This window comes from Balaenoptera acutorostrata, chromosome 11 (assembly GCF_949987535.1).
Source record: "Balaenoptera acutorostrata chromosome 11, mBalAcu1.1, whole genome shotgun sequence".
Taxonomy (NCBI): domain Eukaryota; kingdom Metazoa; phylum Chordata; class Mammalia; order Artiodactyla; family Balaenopteridae; genus Balaenoptera; species Balaenoptera acutorostrata.
Genome location: NC_080074.1, coordinates 106,679,613 through 106,691,737, shown reverse-complemented (window position 1 = coordinate 106,691,737; position 12,125 = coordinate 106,679,613). Strand labels below are relative to the sequence as shown.

Genomic DNA, 12,125 nt, shown 5'->3' with positions numbered 1-12,125 from the left:
ATGGTTACTTGTATCTAAGACCAAAGAGCAGAATAAACAAACAACGCTGCAAATAACCTAAAACTTGAGTGTTTGAAGCTAGGCTTTTGCTGGCAGCAGTGAAGAACCTGCCTATCTGTATTCAGATTACTCTGCAACCAGATGTAAACTAGGGCATTTAGGACTCAGCCCAGGGCAGTGAGCAGAAAATGGGAAGGCTTTCAAGGAGGTGGTAACTGTCCAGATACAAAGGCAGCGAGAGCCCGTCAAGGGGAATGAGGCAGAAAACCAGTTGAGAACTATGGCTGGACAGCCTGACTGAGGCCACCTCCAACCAGGGCCTCGAGGGAAGAAGGGACTGGGGAGACCTGCAAATCAGGCAAAACAGGACCGCCTCAGTTTACCTCCTGGTACAGACATACTTACGAGCTGAAGAAAAAAGACACAGAGGATAAGTCCAAATATACTGGAAATATAGAAATTTATAAATGAGCTTTTCCCCTTTCGGGGATCAAGGTAGGATGTACTCGGTTAATGGCCAGGTCCCTGAACACACAATCCTGCAGTCACATCAACGATCGCGAGGCTGCGAGGCCACAGAGGGTCCACACTGTCACAAGCCAGCCAGACACGGCCTCCAGGGGAAACGTGCTCTGACCACTAACTGCTTGAACAGCCAATGGGATGGATGCTAAAAGGAGACAAGGCATTAGAAAGTGGAGCGAGTCTGGGAACTGGGCAGCAGGGGAGGCAGGGGGTGCCCCCTCACTCCTGCCCGCGCCCCCCTCCCCCGTCCAACCCCTGTCATCAAACATCCCCCCCTGCAATTCAGGTCCCTCAGGCCTCATTCCGCCCCCATCTGCCCACTTTTTTTTTTTTTATTTTTTTTATTTATTTATTTTTTTTCTTTTTTTTTTTTTTTCTGCCCACTTTTACATTTCAGTAAATACAAACAGCAGTTTCGTCCCTTCTTACCACTGTGATGCTGAACCATGTCACAGAACAGAAGTTCCCAAACAAAGGTGGCTCCCGGGGGCTGCTCGCCCCGAAGCATGTCTTCACCAAACACTGTCTCAACTCCTGCCCTGCCCCTCCCAGTCTGCGTCTCCGCCAGGGAAACGCGAGCGCCCCTACCACACAGGGAGCACCGAGAGCCCGAGAGCCCGTGGCCGGCCTGCTCCATCCAACTAAGGAAACGGGACCTGAAATGCCGAGAGCTCTCCTCAATGCTGCTTCCTCTGCACTTTGTCACTATTCCTTTGTTTTCTTTCATGGCCAGACTTCTCCAGAGGACAAATACCACTCTGACCAATAACTCCTCTTTTACTCACTTGCAACTCGACCTTCATTCCAATCATCCTCTAGTGAAACGCTCCCCCCAAAGGCCATCCTCCCCTCTAGACCCACGCTCCCAGAGCAGGGACCCTACAGCTACTTGCTCACCTTGCAGTTCTTCCTGATGGGGTCTGACCAAAGATGTACCTTCCTGAAACAACGATCGAACGACATAGCCTCCGACCACTGCCTCCCTTGGACAAACAAGCAGGGGACGGCCAGGGAACTCCCAAGTCTGACTGTTCCAGCCCAACCGCCACTGAGTCACAACACATCTTACACACCAGCCACGACCCAGCACACATGCTCTCCGACTGCACTGCACACGACCCTGCCTCTGTACTTCTGCTTGCCTCGACCCTCTGCCCGCACTGCCACAGTCAAAACCTCAGCCACCCTGCAGGGCTCAGGTGACACGGTTCTGCTGCTCCAACTCTCAGCTCCAGTTCCTTCCATCTTTGCCTCTTGCGTTCCTACTACACGTGTGTCTGTTAAGGAACGCATCATTCTCCTCGGAATAACAGTAAATAACAATGTGAGTATCATCCCCGGAGATTAGGGGAGCCAAACAGTCAACTTATGTCTTATTTTTACAATTCCTTCTCTTTCTAGAAATGCATCTTACGTAAAAGAATACTGAATAAAGGCTTGAGGTTTTAAAAATGAAATCAAGGTAAATAAAGAATTTGGGATATAAGGAGTACACGAAATAAAACGGGACAATCTTTTCTCTCTGCTCGCTCTCACACACTCACCTACTGCTCAGTGGACTTGACAGCCAGGGGGTCAGACCCCCGCCCAGGCTGCAATCCTGCCCGTGTCCTCTGTGGACGCCTCCCCTGCAGTTACAAGTGAGGAAGAGCGAGGACAAGGGGGGTGAGGGTGGCCTCAGCTGCTGCTGGTGCTGCCGCCGCCACCGGTCGAGAGAGGCCTGGAAGGGCCAGGTGAGGCTCCACCTGAACGAGGGCCCGTGGCACCCCAGGCCAGTCAGCAAAAATGACACTCAGCTCTACAAGGCCCCACGCAGCTTATTCACTTAAAAACGCTCAATAAAGCTCAGAGGTACCATGTGTCAAACTCCCTGAACGGTTTAAACATTTTTAACAAGTTTTGTTTCAGATTACCAAGGGAAAGCCATGTTTTATCACCTTTGGTTGCCGGGAATGGCTCTCAAAGGCGGATCCTGAGCAGCCGGAGGGCAGCTCTCCTTTAAAGGCAGTTCTATGGCCAGTGAGGCTGGAATAGGTAGGAGGATGAGAGACGACAGACTCAGCCACGAGGGACCGAAGAGCTTCCTGGGGGTGTTAGAGCCCCAGATGATGTCAGAGGCTCGGCAGCGGCCGTTACAGGGAACTTCAAAGGAGGCCAACGTCAGCGCTGGAATTTCTGTGGACTGAGCCCCAGAGCCTCACCGTCATAGCCTCGTATTAAGAAATGGGAAGCAAGGGCTGTGCAGGTGAGGTGAGTACGCCCTGCAGCGTCACATCAGCATCACGTACGTGTGTCCGGCACTACTTCACTGAAAAGCTTGAGACTTGTGGCATCAACGAGGTAAAGCAACAAAGGAGGGAAAAAGCTCAGTGGCGCTAATGCCACTAAGTGGTGGTTTATGCAACCCAAATGAACCACACAACGGCAGGAGATCTGCTGAGATGGGGGAATCTAGAAAGCTTTTCCATTATGAGAATGACCAGCCTCAGTACAGATGAAACCCCACTGTCAAAGGGGGCACGACCCCCTTTACCCCAAAAGCTACTGCAGCAACTCCTCAAATGTGCCTATGAGCGACTCCTTCGGAAGTTCAGGCCCAGGGGAAGAGCCCTCAGGCCACGGGCTCTCTCAGGGGACCAACAGCAAAGGGGCCAGGGGGCCACCTTCACCTCTGCCGAGTGAGGCAGGCGCTGGGGCCAGACAGCGCGGCGGTTTCCCTGTCCTCACAACCATCTTCTATGTGACTTATCAATTTATCTGTTAAAGACCTGATGTGTGTAACACACCTGACTATCACTGTCTGTAACCTTAGCTAAAATGCTTTCACTAGTCTACACCCCCTTGACTTTAATCTTGCCATAAAAGTTTAACTTTCATGTGGTCAAAGCGGCCTTACCTTCTGGTTCTTTCATTATTTCAAAGTTTACAGGACTATCATACCTCCACGAGTTATCCCATCAGCTTTGCCTCTCTGTAGACTTGCAATTATTTTGGTAAGAAACGTGGATTTAGTTTTCTATCAAAATTCCTCACCAGTTATAAGCCGCCAGAAACAATGGAGGGACCAAGTGTCAATCCATCGCTAAGTACTAGGCCAGGTACTGGACAATGGTCCTTCCCACAGAAACTGGGAAGTTACAGCACTTCATTTTACTAATAAGAAAATTGAAATTCAGAGCTATCAGGAAGCTCATCCAAACGGGCAGCTAGAAGAGGGCGGCACCACACCTCCGGGGGGTCCTAGAGGAAAGCTCACGACGCGCAGCCCCCCAGACCCTGTGGCTCTGCGCCTGTCATGTTGCACTGTAATCTGTAACGGTGTCTATTCTGTTTTACTGGCATGTGATTTCCATTTCACATTCAAATCATCGGTGTATTTATTACTAGAACAGACCCCTTTCGGCCAGTATAACTTGGATGGGTACTGGTAGGTTCACACAGTCACTGTCAAAGGAAGAATCTACACAGTGTGTGTGTTTTAACTTAATGTACAAAAATGTACTGCCATTCACCGATCATATGATGCAGGCCCACTGAGGGGGTTCCCGGAGATTCCCTCCTAATAATCACCCTCTTAAACCTTTATCTGCCCTTCCAGTTTTGTTTTCATAATCGCAAGTGAGATGTTAACAATACTTGCAATCCAAATACCGAAACCATAAGATTGTAATGAATTTTTTTCCTTTCATCTTTTACTATTTTATCCTAATTTGACAGTCAACCTTTCAGAAGCAACTCATCTTTAATGTTTTTGTTTAATAAAAACTTTTTATAGAAAATTTTATGCCCTTATTTTGTTTCATAATATTTAGTTGTGTAAATTCAGTAACGAGTACAATGGACACACACAGGTCTGTGAAAACATCAGCAGGATGCCCAGCTCGCAGGTTGTCATTTCCTGTGGGTGGCCTCTCGAATGAAGACCCCCCCCCCGAGGGTGCTCCTGATGTCTGGCCTCTGTGCCAGGACAAGGCAGTGCAGTCACCCCACTGCCCCCACCTGCAATATCTACGTTCACCGGGTATTCTGGAGGAGAGCTCTGTTATGCTGGGACTTGGCTAAGGCGACAACAAACCTCAATTTATCTTGGTGACTATTGACATCTAAACTTTCCTTCAAGAAACAGAGAGGTCTGGCATCCTTACTCGAGATGTGAAGAGATACATGTACTCACAGTTCTGTACCTTCTTCTTTCTCATCAATTCTGCACAGCCATAGTCTAGTCAGATTCACAGCAGCACCTGTTCTGCTGCTGTGGCCAGTAACTGCTAACCTTTAGCAGGCATAGGAATGAATCACAGAGCAACAGAACCACTTCCAGCCATCCTGCCAGGCTGGGACGAGAGCAGGGCGGGATCCGGCGTCTAGCGCGGCCCAGGTGATGCCCACGCAGGACGTCGGGAGCCAGCACTGCAGTGAGCGCTAAGCAACAGACTTCGTTAAGTGCAATTATATTCCCCTAGACGAAATGCTCTAAAATTCTCCCTCTTACTCTTTTCTTACGTCACACACACAAGACTTCCAAGACAGTATTCCCGTATCACACATGCCACTTAACCCCGATGGGCTATGAGTTATTATTCTTTCGATGAGCAAACAGTCTTTATTTGTTAGTGCACTTTTAAAGCCTTGACATTTATATTACTGAATGAAGAGCGTATTTAAATTCATCAGGAATGGGGCACTAAGATAACTATATCTCATTGGACACAGTAGCCAAGCCACTTCTTTTTTCATTTTTGAACTGTTTGGAAATTATCTTTTCGTAAAGGTTTAGAAAATTTTACCTGTGAATAAATCTAAATGATTCTGGAGCTTTTGATGGGATGCTTTTGTGAAAACTCTTCTTCCCTAATTACTGGTCTGCTAAGGTTTCTGGTTGCATAATTTAGATTCTGGGGGTTTTTTGGGGAAATCAACACCCCATTTCACTAAGGCTTGCAAATTTACAGCACTGTATAGCTTTCAAAATATCAAATCTATTATTTCTTTTTTCAGCTTCTAATTTCATGGTTCTTGAAATTTGTATTTAAGGTTTATCTTAATTTTTTCTTCTCTTGCAAAGAATCAACTCCTGAAATTTTCTGTATCAAAACCATCTGTTTTATGCTTGTAAGTTTTTTCCCTTAGTTACACTATTCAAAAGTCTGAGGTTGAATATTGCAGTTAAAAAGACAAATTATAAAAGAAAGTTTAAGCAGGTTAGGTACATGCCTTACAGATGATTTAAGGTGCTGTCATTAATCATATCAATAAAGTCATATACAAGGTTATGTAAAGTTATAAAACCATCTCTATTTAATAGCTACTTTAAGAAAACTAGATTACATATTTCAAGTCCTGGAAAAATGGTCACAGTGTGCTACGGAGGACAAGATCCAAGTGTAATTATAGTCAACGGGATTAAGGACGTCGATGGGGAGATGCTCACCCATGAAAATGCAATTCCATGACTTTCTAAAGTTCACCCCAAAGCACCAACCTGCTCAATGGTTACAAATATCATTGGAGTCATGACAAATCAAGCAATGTATCTGTCACTGTGTCCCTCCCTGAGGGTGCTGCAGCAAGAGTTTATAAACACTTTCTCCTCAGATGTCAGGGGCAGTGCTCGCATTTTTCTGTCTTCTATTAACAAGTATTAAGAATCAGGAGCATCAGATTTATGGAAACTGGATGGTTGTCAGGCATCCGCCACAGAATGGGCGTTCCAGGAGGTCACCTGTGGGGTTACAACGATGGGCAAGACATGGCCCCTGATCCGGAGTTGCTCAGACAGCTCCCAGTGAAATGAAGTCGGGAAGTGCACTGGGGGAGGACACCCTCGCTTGGGAGAGGCAGGGGAGAGCTCACAGACACAAGGCCCCCCAGGTGGGGCTTCTGAGAGCCTTGCAACAGGCGGGGGCAGGCGGGGTGCAGGACGAAGCCAGGATTCAGTGCCCTGCAGTCAGAGGGGGCAGCCGCGGGGAGCCGGCACTAGAGCCACAGAGAAAAGCACCTTCAGAGCCTGCTGTTAGAGGGAGACAGACCAGAAGATGATCTTTTTTTAAAAAGGAAAGAAAAAAAAAAAAAAGGCAGCAGTCTATGTACAGGGAGAGGTACACACAGGGTGCTCTGCAGAGACACACCTGGGGCTCAGGGGGTGGTTCCCAGGGGATGCTGGGAAGAAGGAGAGCTGGCTCCCAAGGGTGAAGAGGGGTGAGGACGGGGTAGAGGCATGAGGATTAAATCACACGGCCCACAGTGAAGGAGAGTGGGGGCACAAGGTCCCATTTTAATGCCCCAGATGAAGAAAGATGAAGGCTGGACCAGCTGCAGGAGAGCGTGGAGTGGAGGGTGCTCAAACCTCTAACGAAGGAACCCTTTACCAGAGCAGCTTGACGCCACACACGGAGGACAGGGACCCTGTCTGCACACCTTCTGGGCAATCATGCTGCAGATCTCGGGCAGGAAGTCCTCGCTGAGGAGCTTGTAGAGCTGCCGCTCTCGCAGGGAGGTCCTGTCCCGGAAACTCTCGGTGACCTGTCTCCACTCCTCTTCTGTCTGGCACAGGAGCCACCAGGAGCCTTGGCCTGGCCCCTGGGACCCTAGAAGAGAAAGGGGTGGCTCAGTAAACAGATCCCATGAGACCTGTTTCTTTCTATCTTCACTTTCAGTTGGACCCTGGGTTATGATCAAAGCCAGGTAATCAGAAAAATGGGGGGCCCATTACCTTTTAAGGTTGATGCTGTGTACTTCTGATTTTCCTGTTACTATCACTGTTTACAACTAAGAGATAAGAATGTGTAAAGGCAATACAAATATAACTATTGTAACCTTCATGATAGATTCTCATATACTAGAAATGCTTTAATGTATTTACTTTTCTACAAAAATGGTTTTGATTGAGCATTTGCAGTCTTGCTTGTTGCACTGAGATACTCTAAATTGCTATTTCTCCCCAAATTTATACAATTTGGATTACAGAACCGAAGTCTAGGTAGGAACCCAGTACACTTCCTTATGTAGTAAAGCATTTTACTGGGTTGGCCAAAAAGTTCGTTCAGTTTTAAGTAAAAATAAGACACATTTTTCATTTTCACCAAGAACTTTATTGAACGTATTCACTAACCGAACAAACTTTTTGGCCAACCCAATACATTAAAAGAAAGCTCTCGGAGAAGCTGCTCATTCACTCCAACGTTGGGTGCCTATTCTGCTGGGCCTGGGTAAGGGGGCCCAAGTGAAAAGACCTGGTCCTGATCTCAAGCTATCTGTCAGGGGGAGAGATGGGCACAGGGAGACGATGTGTGAAGGGTGAGGAGGCTAGTCAGAGACTACTGTAATAGTCTTAACGCTCTGCACTTGACTCTGGAAAAGGACACAAGTCAATCAAGTTCATACAATCCCTTCTGACCCCAACAAAGGCCATTACCATTTCTTGTCTGCGGCTCAGATGCTAAGGAGTTTTCTTCCTGCTTTTCACTGAAACACAGGAAAAAGAGGCACCAATTAAAACAAAGGCATGTCCAAAACTGTTGTGCCCCCCTGTAAGGTAGACACAACTGACTTACTACCAGGAGGGAGTGTGTGTGTGTGTGTGTGTGTGCTGGCGCAGAGGGGAAAGACGGATACACGGGAACACAGGAAAGGAGAAGTTCAGTGTCCACAGGTAAATGCCAAGAAAAGGGCTTCCTCCCGGACTGCACTGAGGGTGGCACTGCAGGCGAGGCGTATTGAATTGGCCCTCACAGCAGGCTGGAGTGAAGAACACAGGTTCTGAGGCCAGGCCACCTCTATTCAAGGCTTGCCACCACCTACCATGTGACCTCAGAAAAGTCACTGAACTTCCCTGTAAAATGGGGCTATTAGTAATGCCCACCTCACAGGGATGCTGGAATTAAATTATAAAATACAAATGTGCTCATCAGCCTGACAGTGTTAAGTCTCCCTGAATCATGAAGGACAGTCTCTGGATTTTCTGGTCTGTTTTCAACCACCTAACCCAGCACCGCCCCGAACAGCCTCCCGGGAGAAGGAAAATGTCCTGTACTGTCGCTGTCCAACGAGGCAGCCACGGGCCACGAGTGCCTGCTCAGCTGAAGTATGTCAGGTGTGACTGAGGAACCACACTTTAAATTTTATTTATTATTTTTTAAAAATAATTTGTCAGGGCTTCCCTGGTGGCGCAGTGGTTGAGAATCTGCCTGCTAATGCAGGGGACACGAGTTCGAGCCCTGGTCCAGGAGGATCCCACATGCCGCGGAGCAACTAGGCCCGTGAGCCACAACTACTGAGCCTGCGCGTCTGGAGCCTGTGCTCAGCAACAGGAGAGGTCGCGATAGTGAGAGGCCCACGCACCGCGATGAAGAGTGGCCCCCGCTCGTCGCAACTGGAGAAAGCCCTCGCACAGAAACGAAGACCCAACACAGCCAAAAATAAATGTAAATAAATAAATTTAAAAAAAAAATGGTTTTAGGGGCTGCCCTTTCTCTTTACTTTTTTTCCCCCTTCTACACATATCTTATTGTCTACATTTGCTTTTCATCATTCTTTAAAAAACGGAGGTATAGTTTTAGATGTACAACACAATGATTCACAATTTTTAAAGACTATACTCCATTTATAGTTATTATAAAATATTGGCTATACTCCCTGTGTTGCAGAGTATATCCCTATAGTTTATTTTACGTAGTAGTTTGTACCTCTTAATCCCCTATCTTGCCCCTCCCCCATCCCTCTCCCCGCTGGTCACCACTAGTTTGTTCTGTTTCTATGAGTCTGTTTCTGTTTTATTATATTCACTAGTTTTACTTTTTAGATTTCACAAAATTTTATTTAATTTAAAAATACTTAAATACTGTATTGGATACAGAACTCTAAAGAATAAAATCACCAGCAGAGGGTAGCACAAGCACACATATGCTTCTTAAAATGACTACAGCCCCACCACTAAGGCACTTTAATTACTGGGACTCACAGGGAAACTGAGACAGTACAGAACAGATTTCTGAATGTATCAGGAGGTGTAGATCGCTAACAAAATCCAGAAACAGATGCCTTGTGTATAAAACATGATTATAAGAACATTTCTCACAAATACTGGTGGGAGGAAAGCTGCAATCTGTAGTCAAAATTTCTGGAAAGTTAAGTGGAACACTGACTGTTGTAACAAAAAAATCAAATTCTGATTGATTTATTCATAATCTGATTCTTAAAAATACTTCCTAGTAGTTAATTAGCAGCACGGTGAAATCTGGTCCACTTCAGGCATTTAGGTTACTTAAGTAGTTCTAAAACGCCGAAGGAAGAAGCAGCTTCTCCTGTGTTATTAGAATTTTTAAGACTATGACCTAACTTCCATAAGTGAATAATGATAGATCTGATCCTCAAGTAAAAGGAAAAAATATTTCTACACAGAACAGGTCAGATTCTAGAAACTCTTATATTGAGATTCACATGGTGGGAATTCCTAAAAGGCAATGACATATTAAAATAAAATTTCCCGGGACTGCCCTGATGGTCCACTGGTTAAGACTCTGCACTTCCACTGCACGGGGTGCGAGTTCGATCCCTGGTTGGGGAACTAAGATCCCACATGCCGTGCAGTGCGGACAAAAAATAGTAATAATACAATTACCCAACCGTAAGAGAATCTTTTTCTTTGCTAAAATTAAATATGAAATAAACACTATAAAAATGTTTAAAGTCTTACCTTTTCTTTATTGTAGGAAATTGTTTCTACATAGAACAAAGCATGTTTACTACTAAAATCTCCTTACCAGGGAAGAATTAACTCCTAAACTCATATACAGTATTAAGTCTCTCCACACTCCTGTGAAGAAACGCGTGGTGTAGGGATCGGACTTTCAGGGCACTTCCTGCAGGCGGGCGCGGTTCTCGGTGTCGTCCACTGTCAGAGTCCCCACTGTCCAGTGAAAGCGAGGGGCCAGGCAGGAGGCCCCCGAGGACTGTGACGCAGGGCCCATGTCCCCCCCGAGGCACAGAAAGCAGGATGCAGGTGAGTCCCTCCAGCAAAAGGGTTCGGGTTAGGGACCTACACAGACTAACAAGATTTACTCACCTCACTAGAGTTTCCTCCTGCAGTTTTTTCCGTTTTGGGGGTCTTCCTCTTCTTTTTCCTGTTTTCCCAGGAACACTTGAGACATTTTTTTGTCCTTCACTTTCCCTAAGAAATAGTACGTTAAATAGAAATGTTCTGTCATAGGACTGATGCGTTACATATGATTTATAAGCTAGTGATTAGTGTTTCTGCCCATGAGGTTACTAAAAAGGAACAAAGGCAGCAATTACAGGGAAAGAGCAGGGTGACCTCCCATTTTCCATTGTTAAAACATGAAACGAAGGAAAACAACATCTCCCACATGAACATCTGAGTGAGGCCTCAGGCTTTGCTAACAGCAAAGGGCCCAGCAACCGGGACGTCTGGGGAAGATGCAGCATCGCTCTGGGATGCTGGGGACAAGGCCTCTTCCTCACTGAGGGCATCAGCTCTAGTAGGAGAAGGGATTCTCCAGAACCCACTCTGCTGGAGGGAAAGGCCCCGGGGAGCACTTGTGCTGCTGAGAAGCCGGCGGGCAGAACGGCCTCTGGGGTGGGGCCGCTGAGAGCCGGGCTAGAGATTAATTCCTTTTCACTTCTGTGTGAAATAACTCTTTGCCATCTCTTTGTAGACATGCTGCTACAGCTAATTCCTTCATGAGAAAAAATAACTTGTGCTGGGGAATTCCAATGTATTTGATTTTAATGACGCTCTTGTAACAGTGGCTATGGCAGCCCTGACCTTTAGGAAGGTACCTGCTCAGAGAGAGCTCTCCGTTGGATTTTCCTTGTACTGGGTCCTCCTTGTACATTCGTGTCCCATAGAAATACCAGTAGAGGGCCCCGGCGTTGTCCTCACCCAGCGGTTCCACACGGAGACTGTCTGCATCCAGGCCCTGGGCAGGACAAGGAAAGAGGTTTGGGCTCACAATGAACAGAACTAAAGAGACAACTGAAATGAGGATTCTGAATTTATCCTCACATATCCCTCATATTAAAATGCTCAAGCATCTTCGGTAATTCCCTGTCAGGGTACCCGACACACGGGACGGGGTGAAGGTGTCTGCTCTAAGAGCAGGATACGGAAGTACTTCACACGAATCCCATTGCCACCATCGCCCCTACCTCGCCAAAAAAAGAGCAACCCAAAGGGATTTTGATGAACATGTGACATACTTGGTTTAGACATGTATTCTGTGTGTACCAACAAGAGGAAAGACAATTCCAACAGGAGAGTCTGGTGCTGAGGCAGCCTCGTCCCCCATGACGCTCTGTCGCCGCCGGCCAGTCCAGCCCAGGGCTCCCCACTCCCCCAGCCTGACCTGCGCTGCCACCCCCGGGGGGGTGGAGGCCAAGACCTCAGCAAAGACTGTGCTGGGCTGCACTGCGGTTTTCACCATGGTGCCCACCTGAGCCCACGAGCACCGTCGACCGTCGACGCAGTTCATCGTTTCTGACCGACCTCCGGGTGAGGGCAAAGCAGAAGCCCGCCCGCCCGCGCCCTCCCTCTGAGACAGGATAAGAGGGAGGGGGGAGGTGTCGAGAGCCCCACCCAGCAC

At 47.3% G+C, this 12,125-nt stretch overlaps 1 protein-coding gene across 2 annotated transcripts in view; it reads right to left on the bottom strand.

Annotated features, from left to right (window-relative positions):
- LOC103015020 (chromatin remodeling regulator CECR2) overlaps positions 1–12,125 on the bottom strand; it is a 154,824-nt gene that overhangs the window by 39,566 nt on the left and 103,133 nt on the right. For both annotated transcript variants that reach the window (XM_057557241.1, XM_057557240.1), the window contains exons 4-7: positions 11,323–11,462; positions 10,589–10,693; positions 7,940–7,989; positions 6,943–7,112 (exon numbers count right to left, since the gene is read on the bottom strand). In XM_057557241.1, the coding sequence (XP_057413224.1) occupies positions 6,943–7,112; positions 7,940–7,989; positions 10,589–10,693; positions 11,323–11,462 (465 nt within the window). The remainder of the gene's footprint in view (positions 1–6,942; positions 7,113–7,939; positions 7,990–10,588; positions 10,694–11,322; positions 11,463–12,125) is intronic.